The sequence below is a fragment of the Leuciscus leuciscus genome, assembly GCF_965113295.1.
Source record: "Leuciscus leuciscus genome assembly, chromosome: 8".
Classification (NCBI taxonomy): domain Eukaryota; kingdom Metazoa; phylum Chordata; class Actinopteri; order Cypriniformes; family Leuciscidae; genus Leuciscus; species Leuciscus leuciscus.
Window position 1 is genome coordinate 36,514,937 of NC_138732.1, and position 12,043 is coordinate 36,526,979.

Here is a 12,043-nt window from a genome sequence, read left to right on the forward strand (position 1 = left end):
TCAGAAAAAGAGCTGTGAGAAATAAAAGTGCCCCTTGGTTGGACAAAAATCTTAAAAATGTAATGCTGTCTAGAGATAACGCTAAAACAAAAGCTAACATTTCTTGCGAACTAGCTGATCAAAAACAATACCGAACTCTTAGAAATAAAGTAGTCAAAATGAATAGAAAGAAGAAAAAAGAGTATTTCCAGGAAAAGATTAATGAAGCAAAAAATGATGGTAAAAAACTATGGAACACTTTAAATCGAATAATGGGCAGGAGTAAGCACTCAGCTGCTTCATATGTTGAAAATGATGGAGTGTTCATTACAGATCCAGAAGGAAATTGCTAATTATTTCAACAATTATTTTATTAGTAAGGTAGAGAAATTTCGATCTGGTATGTGTCCAAATATTTTAGCATCTTATGATGCAATATTAAGTAAGATAATGAGTGAGAAGAACCATTCTGTCACTTTCTCATTCAGGCAAGTTGACAGAGGTTCTGTTGGAAAAATTCTTGCAGCTCTTCCTGATGGAAAGGCATCAGGCATGGACCACTTGGACTCCAGGCTTATCAGGGTGGCAGCTGAAGCTCTGTCCTTTCCCATTGCTCATTTGGTCAATTTAAGTTTGTTGCAGGGCATATTTCCAGAGAAATGGAAGGAGGCTAAAATCATACCACTGCCTAAAAATAAAAGAGCCATATTTACAGGACAGAATAGCCGACCTATCAGTCTATTACCTTTACTTAGCAAAGTTATGGAAAAGATTGCTTTTGAACAAGTTTATAAATATTTTTTTTCTAATAGGCTAATCACCAAGTACCAGCATGCATATCGAGAGGGTCACTCCACATGTACTGCTTTAACTCATATGACCGACAGTTGGTTAGAAGAAATTGATGCAAACAGATTAGTAGGAGCAGTGATGTTGGACTTCAGTGCAGCGTTTGACCTGATAGATCACAAAATACTGCTTCAAAAATTAGAATGCTATGGTTTTACACCTTCGTCTCTGTCATTGATGGGGAGTTACCAATCCAATAGGAAGCAGCGGGTGTTCTTTAATGGTCAATATTCATCTATTAAGACAATACATTGTGGTGTGCCCCAGGGTAGCTGCCTTGGGCCTTTACTATACTCGATCTTTACAAATGATTTACCTTTTATTGTGAAACATTCAACTGTTGTTATGTATGCAGATGATTCCACATTGTACTGTTCTGCAAAAACTCCTCATGATGTTTCAAATCTATTAAATCATGACTTGCAGAATATAAGCAAGTGGGTAAAAGATAACAAATTAGTTTTAAATGTAGACAAATCAACATCTATGATATTCTGGAAAAGATCAAAACTAACTACCCAGCCCTCTCTGAACTTGTCAGTCAATGGGCTGCAGCTAAGACAAGTGATGCAAGCCAGGTTACTGGGTGTCACCTTGGATTCTTACTTGTCTTGGTCAGCTCATATTGATGGAATGATAGCTAAAATGGGGAATGGTATTGCAATGTCCAGAAAATGTATGTCATATGTTCCTATGTCCATTGCTAAACAGGTTGTCCAGTCTCTTGTTCTGTGCCATTTAGAAAACTGTCCAATTATATGGTCGTCTGCATCACAAAAAGACCTTCGTAAGCTTCAAGTGGCTCAAAATAGGGCAGCGAGGACTGTCCTCCAGTGCTCTCTTAAGACTAACGTGGTCTTGATGCATAAACGCCTTTCTTGGCTCACAGTTGACGACAAAATTAAACTACGATTAACTTCAATATTGTGGAATGCAGTATTTATGAAACAGCCACAGTTTCTCTCTGAGCAGCTTTTTTTTGTAGGAAGTGGACACCTATATGCCACCAGGCAGGCACTAGGTGGTGATATAAAACTTCCGCTTCCCAGGACAAATTTTCTGAAACGCACATCCAGAGCCGATCCTGACCTCCCTGGGGCCCTAAGCAAAATTCTGTTTAGGGGCCCTCATACCTGACCCGTGAGCCATGAACCATTTGCCATTGCCACACAGTCACACCTGACACCCCAGTGTTCCCACTACAATCCCTCCTTTAACTAGTTGTAGCGAAAATGTAATTCCTGATATCAGAAGACATTGTTACTAGTAAAAAGTTCATTCTTAATATCAAGAATTCACATTTTAAATAGTACAAACTGAATTATTGATATCAAAAATGCATAATTATCCTGTGAATGAATAAAAGCTAAAATGGCGCCATAGCATGTCACTGTGTTTTAAATGATAAAAGTAATTCTTGATACTCTTGATTCTTGATGGTTATTATTTACTGAGGGATGTGCATCCATATTGACCAGAATCTCCAGCCAATCAACATTTTAAATTCAATGGAGCCTATCAATAGTCAATGTCAATACATTGCTTTCCATATTGCATTTGGGCAGAGTTGTAACTAAACCTTGACTGAGTGACTAGATAATCATCGTCTTGTTTTAAAACTATAATGAGGAGTGCCATCACACCCATATTGTACTGGTCCTGACTCACAACAGATGTTTCTGCTGGAAAGTGCGCGTTTCATTTCATGCACGTGCATATGATATGATCGCATGTTAACGCGCGACGCGGTTATCTTTTCCGAGCTGCAGTTTATAAACAAACACCGTTGTCCTTTGTCATTTATTAAACATAATAAATCAACTCACATCAACTTAACTTTAGCCTACTGTTCTTTGCTGACATCAAACTTTGAGAGGAGAGTCACAAGTCTGCCTGATAACTGTTGCCGCAATGAACTCTTATGGTGTTGTTTTCTCTCTCTTTTCGTGACCAGAAGGATAGTTCCGCTTCCTTTTCTCATCGATATTGTAAACATTGATTGACGCGCTTTGACACGAGGGGGAGGCGGGGCCTTGAGTAATTTGCGGGGCCCTACGCACTTTGCGTAGTGTGCGTATAGGGCTGATCGGCTCTGCGCACATCACTTTACAGAGCAATATCTATTTGGAATCGACTCTCTGTCTCATCACGCAGAATTCAGAACAAATACAAATTTAAGAGGACAGTAACCCAGGAACTGCTGCAAATGACCTCGTGAAAGCTGGAAATTGTTATGTTCTTTCACTTGGTAATATTTTGAATGTAATTGCAATGTTTGAATTCTTTTGATTGTAATTTGTGTTGTTATTGCTTTGTGTAATTTTATGTTGTGAATATTTTAAAGAGGACCCCAGGAAGATTAGCTGCCATTAAATGGGCCGCTAATGGGGATCCTAATAAAACAATAGATAGATAGATAGATAGATAGATAGATAGATAGATAGATAGATAGATAGATAGATAGATAGATAGATAGATAGATAGATAGATAGATAGATAGATAGATAGATAGATAGATAGTGTTGTGGTTTAATTATTTTCAGGGAATGACTTCGGAGATCTTTGATACCAGAAATATTAGACTTTATTAACAAAACAAAGCCGAGTGCCCCTCTGCAGAAAGACCCTGCAGAAAAGACCCTCCTGTAAGATTGTCCAGCAAACGTATATACCTACATCCTTCTCCCAAAGATGGTAATACATTCTATAGGTATTTTGAGAAATAGTTTTGTACCATGTGACATTACTGAAATAGAATTCTCTGCTACAACAGCACAGCTCTCAGGCTTCCAAAGTCAATCCAAAGTCAATCAAAAGACACACAGAAAGGAGATAATAGTGTACAAAAATACAGTTAAATTACTTATTTTCTAAATAATAAAATCTTCAACAATAGATAGATAGATAGATAGATAGATAGATAGATAGATAGATAGATAGATAGATAGATAGATAGATAGATAGATAGATAGATAGATAGATAGATAGATAGATAGATAGATAGATAACTTATCATAGACAGACAGACAGGCAGCTTATTTTTGGTGTTTTATTTTTTTGTCATCATGTTTAGTACAGTTGTATATTGTCATTTCTAAAATTGTCAGACTAATTGATTGCTGATTGTTTTTCTTCTTTTTCTGTTATTTGTTTAGCATTCACAATTGCAGATCGCTATGTGCTATAATAGATAGATAGATAGATAGACAGACAGACAGACAGACAGACAGACAGAAAGCTTACGAACGATAGATTGATAGATAGATAGATAGATAGATAGATAGATAGATAGATAGATAGATAGATAGATAGACCTACAGACAGATAGATAGAGATAGATAGATAGATAGATAGATAGGTAGATAGATAGTTTATGATAAATAGATAGACACACAGACAGACAGTTTATTATAGATAGATAGATAGATAGATAGATAGATAGATAGATAGATAGATAGATAGATAGATAGATAGATAGACCTACAGACAGATAGATAGAGATAGATAGATAGATAGATAGATAGATAGATAGATAGATAGATAGGTAGATAGATAGTTTATGATAAATAGATAGACACACAGACAGACAGTTTATTATAGATAGATTGATAGATAGATAGCAGTAACGTGCGGTGAAATCTTGTCATGGGTAGGCTTGCAATTCTGACTTTATAACATGCAATTGCGACTTTATTTCACACAATTCTGACTTTATATCTTGCAATTCTGAGAAATAATGACAGAATTGCGAGATGTAAACTCGCAATTGTGAGATAAAAAGTCGCAATTATCTTTTAAAATGTTTTATTCTGTGGCGGAAACAAGCTTCCACATAACATTAATATTAATTTTACTGCCAACGACTTTACTACTTTAATGCTTAACGGTTTGTTTTAATATTCTCTTTTTGATAATAATTATTAGAATAATGTAACGTTAGGCTATGCTATGGTAAGAATCTGTTATCACATTGTTATGTTTTTTAGGCCTTCTGTTTTATGGCAGACCAGACCATAATTACTCCAGGTAAGAATTACCATAGTCAGAATATGCTATTTCAAGTTCAAAAGTTTCTTCAAATGCACCATGTTCTCCCTAGTCCTTCTTTACAGATTACCTTACTAAATCTTTTGCCACAGAATGGCTCCCTGATTGTTTTAATGTACTGAACATTTCAAAAACCCATGTGTCTGGCTTCATCACCAACAAAGCTGACCTCAACACTGTGCTAGAATGCCACAAGAGACTTCTTTCATTGCTTGGTAAGGATGAGAATAAGAGATGTTTTGGTTGCTTATAGAGAACTGAAGATTATTATTACAATTTCTTGTCGTTAAGTGCTTGCTTTTATTTGTAGGTCTGATGATAAAAGAAAGAAAGAAAAGGGGCCGCATCGTCTGGTTTGGCAGGTGGAAGATTTTTCTGAGGATGGACCTCTTGCTGTCACAAACAGAGTAATTCATTGCTGTCAGCATGGAAATCCACGAAAGAATTGCAAAACTCAGGAGGTAAGATGCAGGGGATTTCTTTTTTTCATTTAGGGTAACTAATGCACAATTTTCAAAAGCATACTTTTCTGTTAACACCTTTGCATATATTTCAGCTCTTTTCAGAGGATGAGCATATATATTCCGGCAAAAGGAAGAGAATGTACATTCAAACGACCAAAAAAGTTGGCTGCACAGCCAAACTTTTTATTAGGTATATTAGAAGGTAAGCTACATTGCTTCTGTACAATAGTGTTGGGAAACTTATATTTCAATAGCCAAATTGCATTTGTCTAGAAATATTTTAAAACACAAAAAATACATATTCTGTATTAAGTTAACAATTTTTTTTTTTAAACCTACTGATGGTTTTAATGTATAACCTGAAAATAAATGCATTGAATTCAAATTTATTTTGGGATGCCAACAAATATACAAACAAAGGTTAGTCAACAGGAAGAGGCGAAGTTGACTAATGACTTAAATGACTTAGTTGACTAGAAATATCTTTAGTCGGGGCAGCCCTACAATATATTTATGTAGCATTTTTTGGAATAAATATAATTTCCAAGTGGGTTTACAGAGAATATTCTCTTATAAAATACATCAAACCATTAGGATTTTTTGTTCGTTTAGCAACTCTTTCAATCAATTATATTCTTACAAAGCATTTTTATTTTTTTCCTAGATTCGACAAATTCAGCATTGAGAAAGGAGCTTCAAAAGTGAGAAAACAAGTCGTCATGGACACTCTGAAAGCAGTGTCATCTGAAATAATTCACATCATCTTACCATTTGAGACAGATCACCAACACCACAAGATTTCGGCAGAAAGTGGATACACAAGAAATATCCACCCTCTTGTGAAGAAAAAAATTCAAGAGTATGTGTCATTGGGAATTACATCTGTGCCTTTCCTTAAAAAAGTGCTTTGTCAGTTTGTGAACACTGAACTCTCAGTTTCGGATTGTGTCCTCCCAAAGTCACATGATCAGTGCTACTTTACAACTAGCCATACCATTCAAAACCATGTGCATTTGGCTTTAGTAGCAGGAAGGTACTCTGGTCTTGATCAGCTTAATTTGGAAATAAAGCTGAATAAATGGAAAGAAGATGATCCTGCTGCACATTTTTACTTCAGAAAATGCTCAGAGGCCCAAATCATAGATGATAAATCCCAAGATGGTGATGGTGTGAATAGTGAAGAAAAGGAGTCCACCATGCAGAACACATTTTTGTTTGTACATCAGTCCCAAGAACAGCAGAGACTTCTTAAACGGTATGGAGACATGGTTCTCCTGGATGCCACATACAGAACAACAAAATATGCCTTGCCACTTTTTTTAGTTGTTGTCAGGACAAATGTTGGCTACAAACCTGTTGCAGAGTTCATTTGTGAGAATGAGTCCACCATGGCGATCTCTGAGGCCTTGTCTTTAATTAAAAAATGGAATGATGCCTGGAATCCAAATTATTTCATGACTGATTATTGTGAACAAGAATACCAGGCACTTCAATTGGTCTTCCCAAATACTCACAAATACCTGTGTTCTTTCCATCGAGAGCAAGCCTGGATTCGCTGGACAAGGGAAAGTAAGTATTCTCTCTCTCTCAAAATGTATGTGGTGATGGACCAGGAATGTCTAGCCCTACATGTTTTTTTTTTGTTTTTTTTATTTATTTTTTACAGTTGTCTTATTAAACCTTTTTTCCCTACGATCAAATCAGTATCATAACTCAGTTTTTTTTTTTTTATTTAACTCAGACAATTTAATATGAGTAATAATTTTGTTTTCCGTGCTGCTAAGTTCAGATTTCACTGTTTGGGCACTGCAATAATACAGAAATCAAATCTCAGCTCATTTCAAATGGGTCTACATTAAGAATTATATGTAATTGCCCCACACACAATTAGTATTTTAATTAACATTGCAGTAATTGATATTAAACAAAATATTAAGGGAAATGATAAACAATTATATTTGTAAATAAGTTTTTTCCCTATAACTTCAGCTGCTATATGTTGAGGAACTTTGCCTACAAATAAATGTTTATTATTAGAGAAATAATATGAAAAAAAAGTTATGTTAGTTTATTGAACTTGACAAAGCTAGAAATTACATGTGTGTTAAATAGTATTAGTTGTAACATTTTGAAGAAATTACTAATTAGGCATTGTAATGCACCTGTTGCAGGCAAGAACCATCTATCTGATCAAGATCGCAGTGAACTTCTTGGCCTCCTTCGTAGTGTAGCTTCTGCACATGATAGAGAAACATGTGAGGCAGCAATAAGTAAGCTCAGGGACAGTGTCTTGTATAAGAGTAATACAGAAGTTCGAAACTATGTTGAGAAAAGATGGCTCAATATTAAAGAAGTAGGGGTTACAACAGTGCCACCTTGAGAATAAATTTTTTTTGATGTTTTGTTTCATTGTTTATAATTAATTGTAATGCATTTATGTACATTGACAGTAAAGGGAGATCAGAAAGTTATATTTTTTTTACTTTGTGTTAAATTACTTTTTTCTTATTTTCAGAGGTGGTGCAGAGGATTTTCTCCACATGGATTTAATGTGTCTGTAACCACAAACAATGGCACTGAAGCAATGAACAACACATTGAAGAGCTTTTATCTGAAGATTGCGGGTACTAAAACAGTATCATCTTTGGTGGAAATAATAGTTACTGAGTTCATCCCTGAGCAGCTCCTCTCATACGCTAAACTTAATTACATGTACAGCAGTGAACACAAGGTCTACAGTGCTAACATCAGAGCCAGGCGGACCGCACTCTGACACATTTCTAACCGGCATGCATCTCGCGCTGATCACCGGTGATCGGTTCTGCGCAGATTTTGCTCATCTCAAACAAGCCTATTTAGTGCCAGCCCTGACGCGTACCGTTACGGTAGGGCCGGCCAATAGCATCCAGCTGCAGCCCCGCAGACCCAATAGCATCCAGCTGCAGCCCCGCAGACTCACCTCCGGCTAGACACCACTGGCTGGACACCAGTGGATAGACAGCCTACGTCATTTCCATTTTCTCCGTCATTTCCGTTTTCACCGCTGGATGGACAGCAATTTTATTTCCTATTTTCACCTCTGGATTGACATATATTTATTTTATATTTTCACCTCTGGATAGACAGCATATTTAGTTCTCACCACTGGATGGACAGAATATTTATTTTATATTTTCACCTCTGGATAGACAGCATATTTAGTTCTCACCTCTGGATGGACAGTATATTTATTTTATATTTTCACCTCTGGATTGACAGCATATTTAGTTCTCACCACTGGATGGACAGTATATTTATTTTATATTTTCACCTCTGGATTGACATATATTTATTTTATATTTTCACCTCTGGATAGACAGCATATTTATTTTCTGTTTTCACCAGTGGATAGACAGCATTCTTTGCAGGCTTAATTGCACACGTCTTTTCCGTATTGTCATTTTACTTTTATGACTTAAAATATATAATATAAAAGCTGTGTGCAAATTGAAATATGATCTTTATCATATCTCTTTACATAAAACAATTCTCAATAATATACTTAATATTATAACATCAATAATTAATGCAAACTGCATTCACAAGAACCACCTTGAAAATATATATTGTTCAGATCATATCACTATTTTTTGTGACTTAAATTCAGCCTAGATCAATGGACTATAACGTTTTGTCAATACAACAGACTTGTACATGTTAATTGACCACAGTTTTTTACCTTGCCCATTTGGATATTCAATTCTTATTTTTTTTTGTAAATGTAACCACTTCTGTTTTTAAAATATACGTAGATTCACATGATCAGACAATTTACCAAACAATCCAGATCAAATTAACACTTCATGGTTTTGCAATATTTATTGGAAATTACACAATCTAATTAGTAAAATTAGTCAAATCTGACCATCAGAATGAAGATGCCACAGTCAGGCCCGTAAGGTTGTGGGGGAAGTCCCTATTTCAAGAGAAAATAAAACATGAACAGTTCCAAATAAACTATTGCACACTGTGCACACCACACCTCATTCCTGCCCCCTAAAACTGGCAGTCTGGGCAATGCTCAGGAAATTCAGGGTCTGTATAAAACCCTCGCAGGTCTCCACGTCTTCCGTTTCCACAGTACCCCACCCAGTCTTTGAAAAAACATCTGCAATTTCTGCATTGTACAATTTTAAAAGGGACACACATGTCTCTTACAGCCTGGGGCAGTTTTTTGACATTCACCACACCTAAAGCAAGAACAGATGTACAATATGATTAGAATGAGCATGTTTATATTTAACTATATTAGAGTACAAGTGTTGATTCAAGGCCAATACAGAAATGAAAAATTGATTAAAAACTTAGCATATTTGTGCATAGACAACCTAGCATTTTAGACTATTCTCTGCCAAGACTGTTCTATGAGATCTCGTTAACTGGGTACAATCTTCACACATCCAAGTGAAAAGAAACGTATTTACAACATTAAATCATACCCCTCAAAGAACGATTTAATTGGAAAATCTATTGTAGCAACCTAGCTCTAGAATTGAGGCACACCAGAGTTCACTAATCCCTTTAAAAAACACGACACAGTACCTTGAAAACAAGACGATTTTTTTTTAACTAGCTAGTTTGTGCATTTGAATTCTGACATGACCTATAAATCATCTACAGTTTATTATTTTTTCTTACCGCTGACATCTGCATGGCGCGTCAAATTTGAAAAGTGAATGACGATACGGAAATGACGTCAATTTGAAATGTGAATGACGATAAGGAAATGACGTCTGCTGTCCATCCACTGGTGTCCAGCCACTGGTGTCTAGCAAGAAGTGAGTCTGCGGGGCTGCAGCTGGATGCCTCTCGGGCCGGCCCAGCTCGCGGTAGCCTACCTGAGAAAACGTTTTGGAAAAGACGGGCTATGGACCCAACCAACTCTATAGGAGGGGAGGGGAGAACTCCCTCTCATGGTACAACCCATGCAGAGGCTGCGCGCTGCGGTGTCAAGGCCAATTTATACTTCTGCGTCGAGTGTACGCCGTAGTGTACGTCGTAGGCTACGCACGTAGGCGACGCCGTCGTGAGCATTTATACTTCTGCGAATGTCTGTGTTGCTCTGCAGTTACACCGCCGAAACGCTAGTTGGCGCGGGTGGGTTTTAATGTTCCAGTTCCACTGTGTTTACATTCCTCGCGGCTATTTTGAGTTTAGGTTTCTACGAGCAATGGCGACTGAAGGAGTCATACAGATGGCTGTATTTCCGCACTTCTTCAAGCAATCTCTCGGTCACTTGGTCTATTTCCATGGCTCTTCACTGATCTTCGGAATTTAAAAATGGCGGTCGGGCGGTGCAGAGTGCAGAAGATCATTCCGGAAATGCGTAGGAGGAAACGCGATGCTATCCAGCCGACCAATCACAGATCTTGCGGTCCGCGTCGCCGCGACGCGTAGTTACATTTTTGAGGAGGTGCATGTCAGGGTACGGCGAAGGGTACGACGTATGGTACACGTCAATGCGTAGGCTACGCCGTACCTTCTACGCGCACCCGACGCAGAAGTATAAATTGGCCTTCAGAATGCAGAACGTTTGTAGCTTAATGTAACTAACGTGACAAATGTGAAAAAAAATTATAAATCCTCAACCGGCCCAAAAGTGAAGCGGCCCACCGGGAATTCTCCCGATTCTCCCGATTACCCACCCCGGGCCTGTTGACAGCCAACGCTAGGCGCCGCTAGATGCTAAGTATCGGGAAGCGCGGATTGAGTGAGAGCGAGTGGATCACGTGACATGAAGCAAGCTCGGTCTCTGCCTCAATGTTGATAATTCAAGACAGCATGAGAACTGACTGCGCATGCGCAAATCTACGTAAACTACGTTCTATGAGGCACTGCTAACCTCTGCCTCAATGGCCATGGCCTTGAATTTCCTGCATGAAACAAGGGTTTTAGGAGCAAACAATGGCAGAATGAGTATATTATATGTGTATTCCTGAATTTTTTTGTTACAAAAATTAATATTTGGAATAAAATAAATGCAATTAATAATGTGGTGAATTAATAAAGCTCTTGGAATTAATAAATGTAATGTCAACATTTCCTTTGGTGAGGCACTGCCTACCCTGACCGCACATCCCTGATTGTACATGACACAAAAGATGAGGCGTTAGTTTTACTCCAGAAAATCACTGGAAGAGCAGCTAAATAAACACAGTATAAGATGTGAGCATTATGTCTTATCCATAAACTCTCTCTCTCTCTCTCTCTCTCTCTCTCCCTTTCACTAGCATGGAACATACACAGCGAAGTACACAAAACACTTGTTACAACTAACAGTAAACAAATATAAACGCACCTTTTCAATCTGTGCTTAATAAACTGGTACACTGTAAATCCGTAAAACTATTCGATGAGCTGTCATAAAGTGCGCGCTCTCACTTTCATTTCTGCCGTGATCAGTAACGTTAGGCCTGTCGCTCCGGAGAGTGTAAGCTGGATCACGAACAGTTGGTGAGATGCTGAGATCCATCCTCGAGTAACAACGAGAGTAAATGAAGACTGATATGTTCATTCTTACATCCAACAACAAAACACCTCAATCACTTAGGAGACATTCTTGTCTACAGCTGCTCAAAAACATTGGAGGACTGTGTCCCACTCCTTCAGGGCGGGTCTATGCTCAAACTGCAGTGTCAATCAACAGTCGTGGGAGGGGCCTGTGC

General features: G+C 37.6%; 1 protein-coding gene and 2 long non-coding RNA genes across 3 annotated transcripts in view; 2 read left to right on the plus strand and 1 right to left on the minus strand.

Moving 5' to 3' along the window:
- Nucleotides 1-5,128, plus strand: part of LOC309505343 (uncharacterized protein) — a gene marked incomplete at its 3' end in the record, with an annotated part of 156,334 nt that extends 151,206 nt beyond the window's left edge. The window contains exons 3-4 of the mRNA XM_082178715.1: nucleotides 4,815-4,854; nucleotides 4,968-5,128. Coding sequence (XP_082034841.1) covers nucleotides 4,815-4,854; nucleotides 4,968-5,128 — 201 coding nt within the window. The remainder of the gene's footprint in view (nucleotides 1-4,814; nucleotides 4,855-4,967) is intronic.
- Nucleotides 5,129-5,178: 50 nt separating this feature from the next.
- LOC309504684 lies at nucleotides 5,179-8,059 on the plus strand. Its single transcript, XR_014208143.1, has 3 exons — nucleotides 5,179-5,336; nucleotides 6,254-6,908; nucleotides 7,855-8,059. It is a non-coding gene; the product is annotated as an uncharacterized lncRNA (long non-coding RNA).
- Nucleotides 8,060-8,264: 205 nt separating this feature from the next.
- LOC309505107 overlaps nucleotides 8,265-12,043 on the minus strand; it is a 92,638-nt gene continuing 88,859 nt past the window's right edge. Inside the window, exons 3-4 of the long non-coding RNA XR_014208277.1 lie at nucleotides 8,614-8,684; nucleotides 8,265-8,583 (exon numbers count right to left, since the gene is read on the minus strand). This is a non-coding gene — a long non-coding RNA (uncharacterized lncRNA). The remainder of the gene's footprint in view (nucleotides 8,584-8,613; nucleotides 8,685-12,043) is intronic.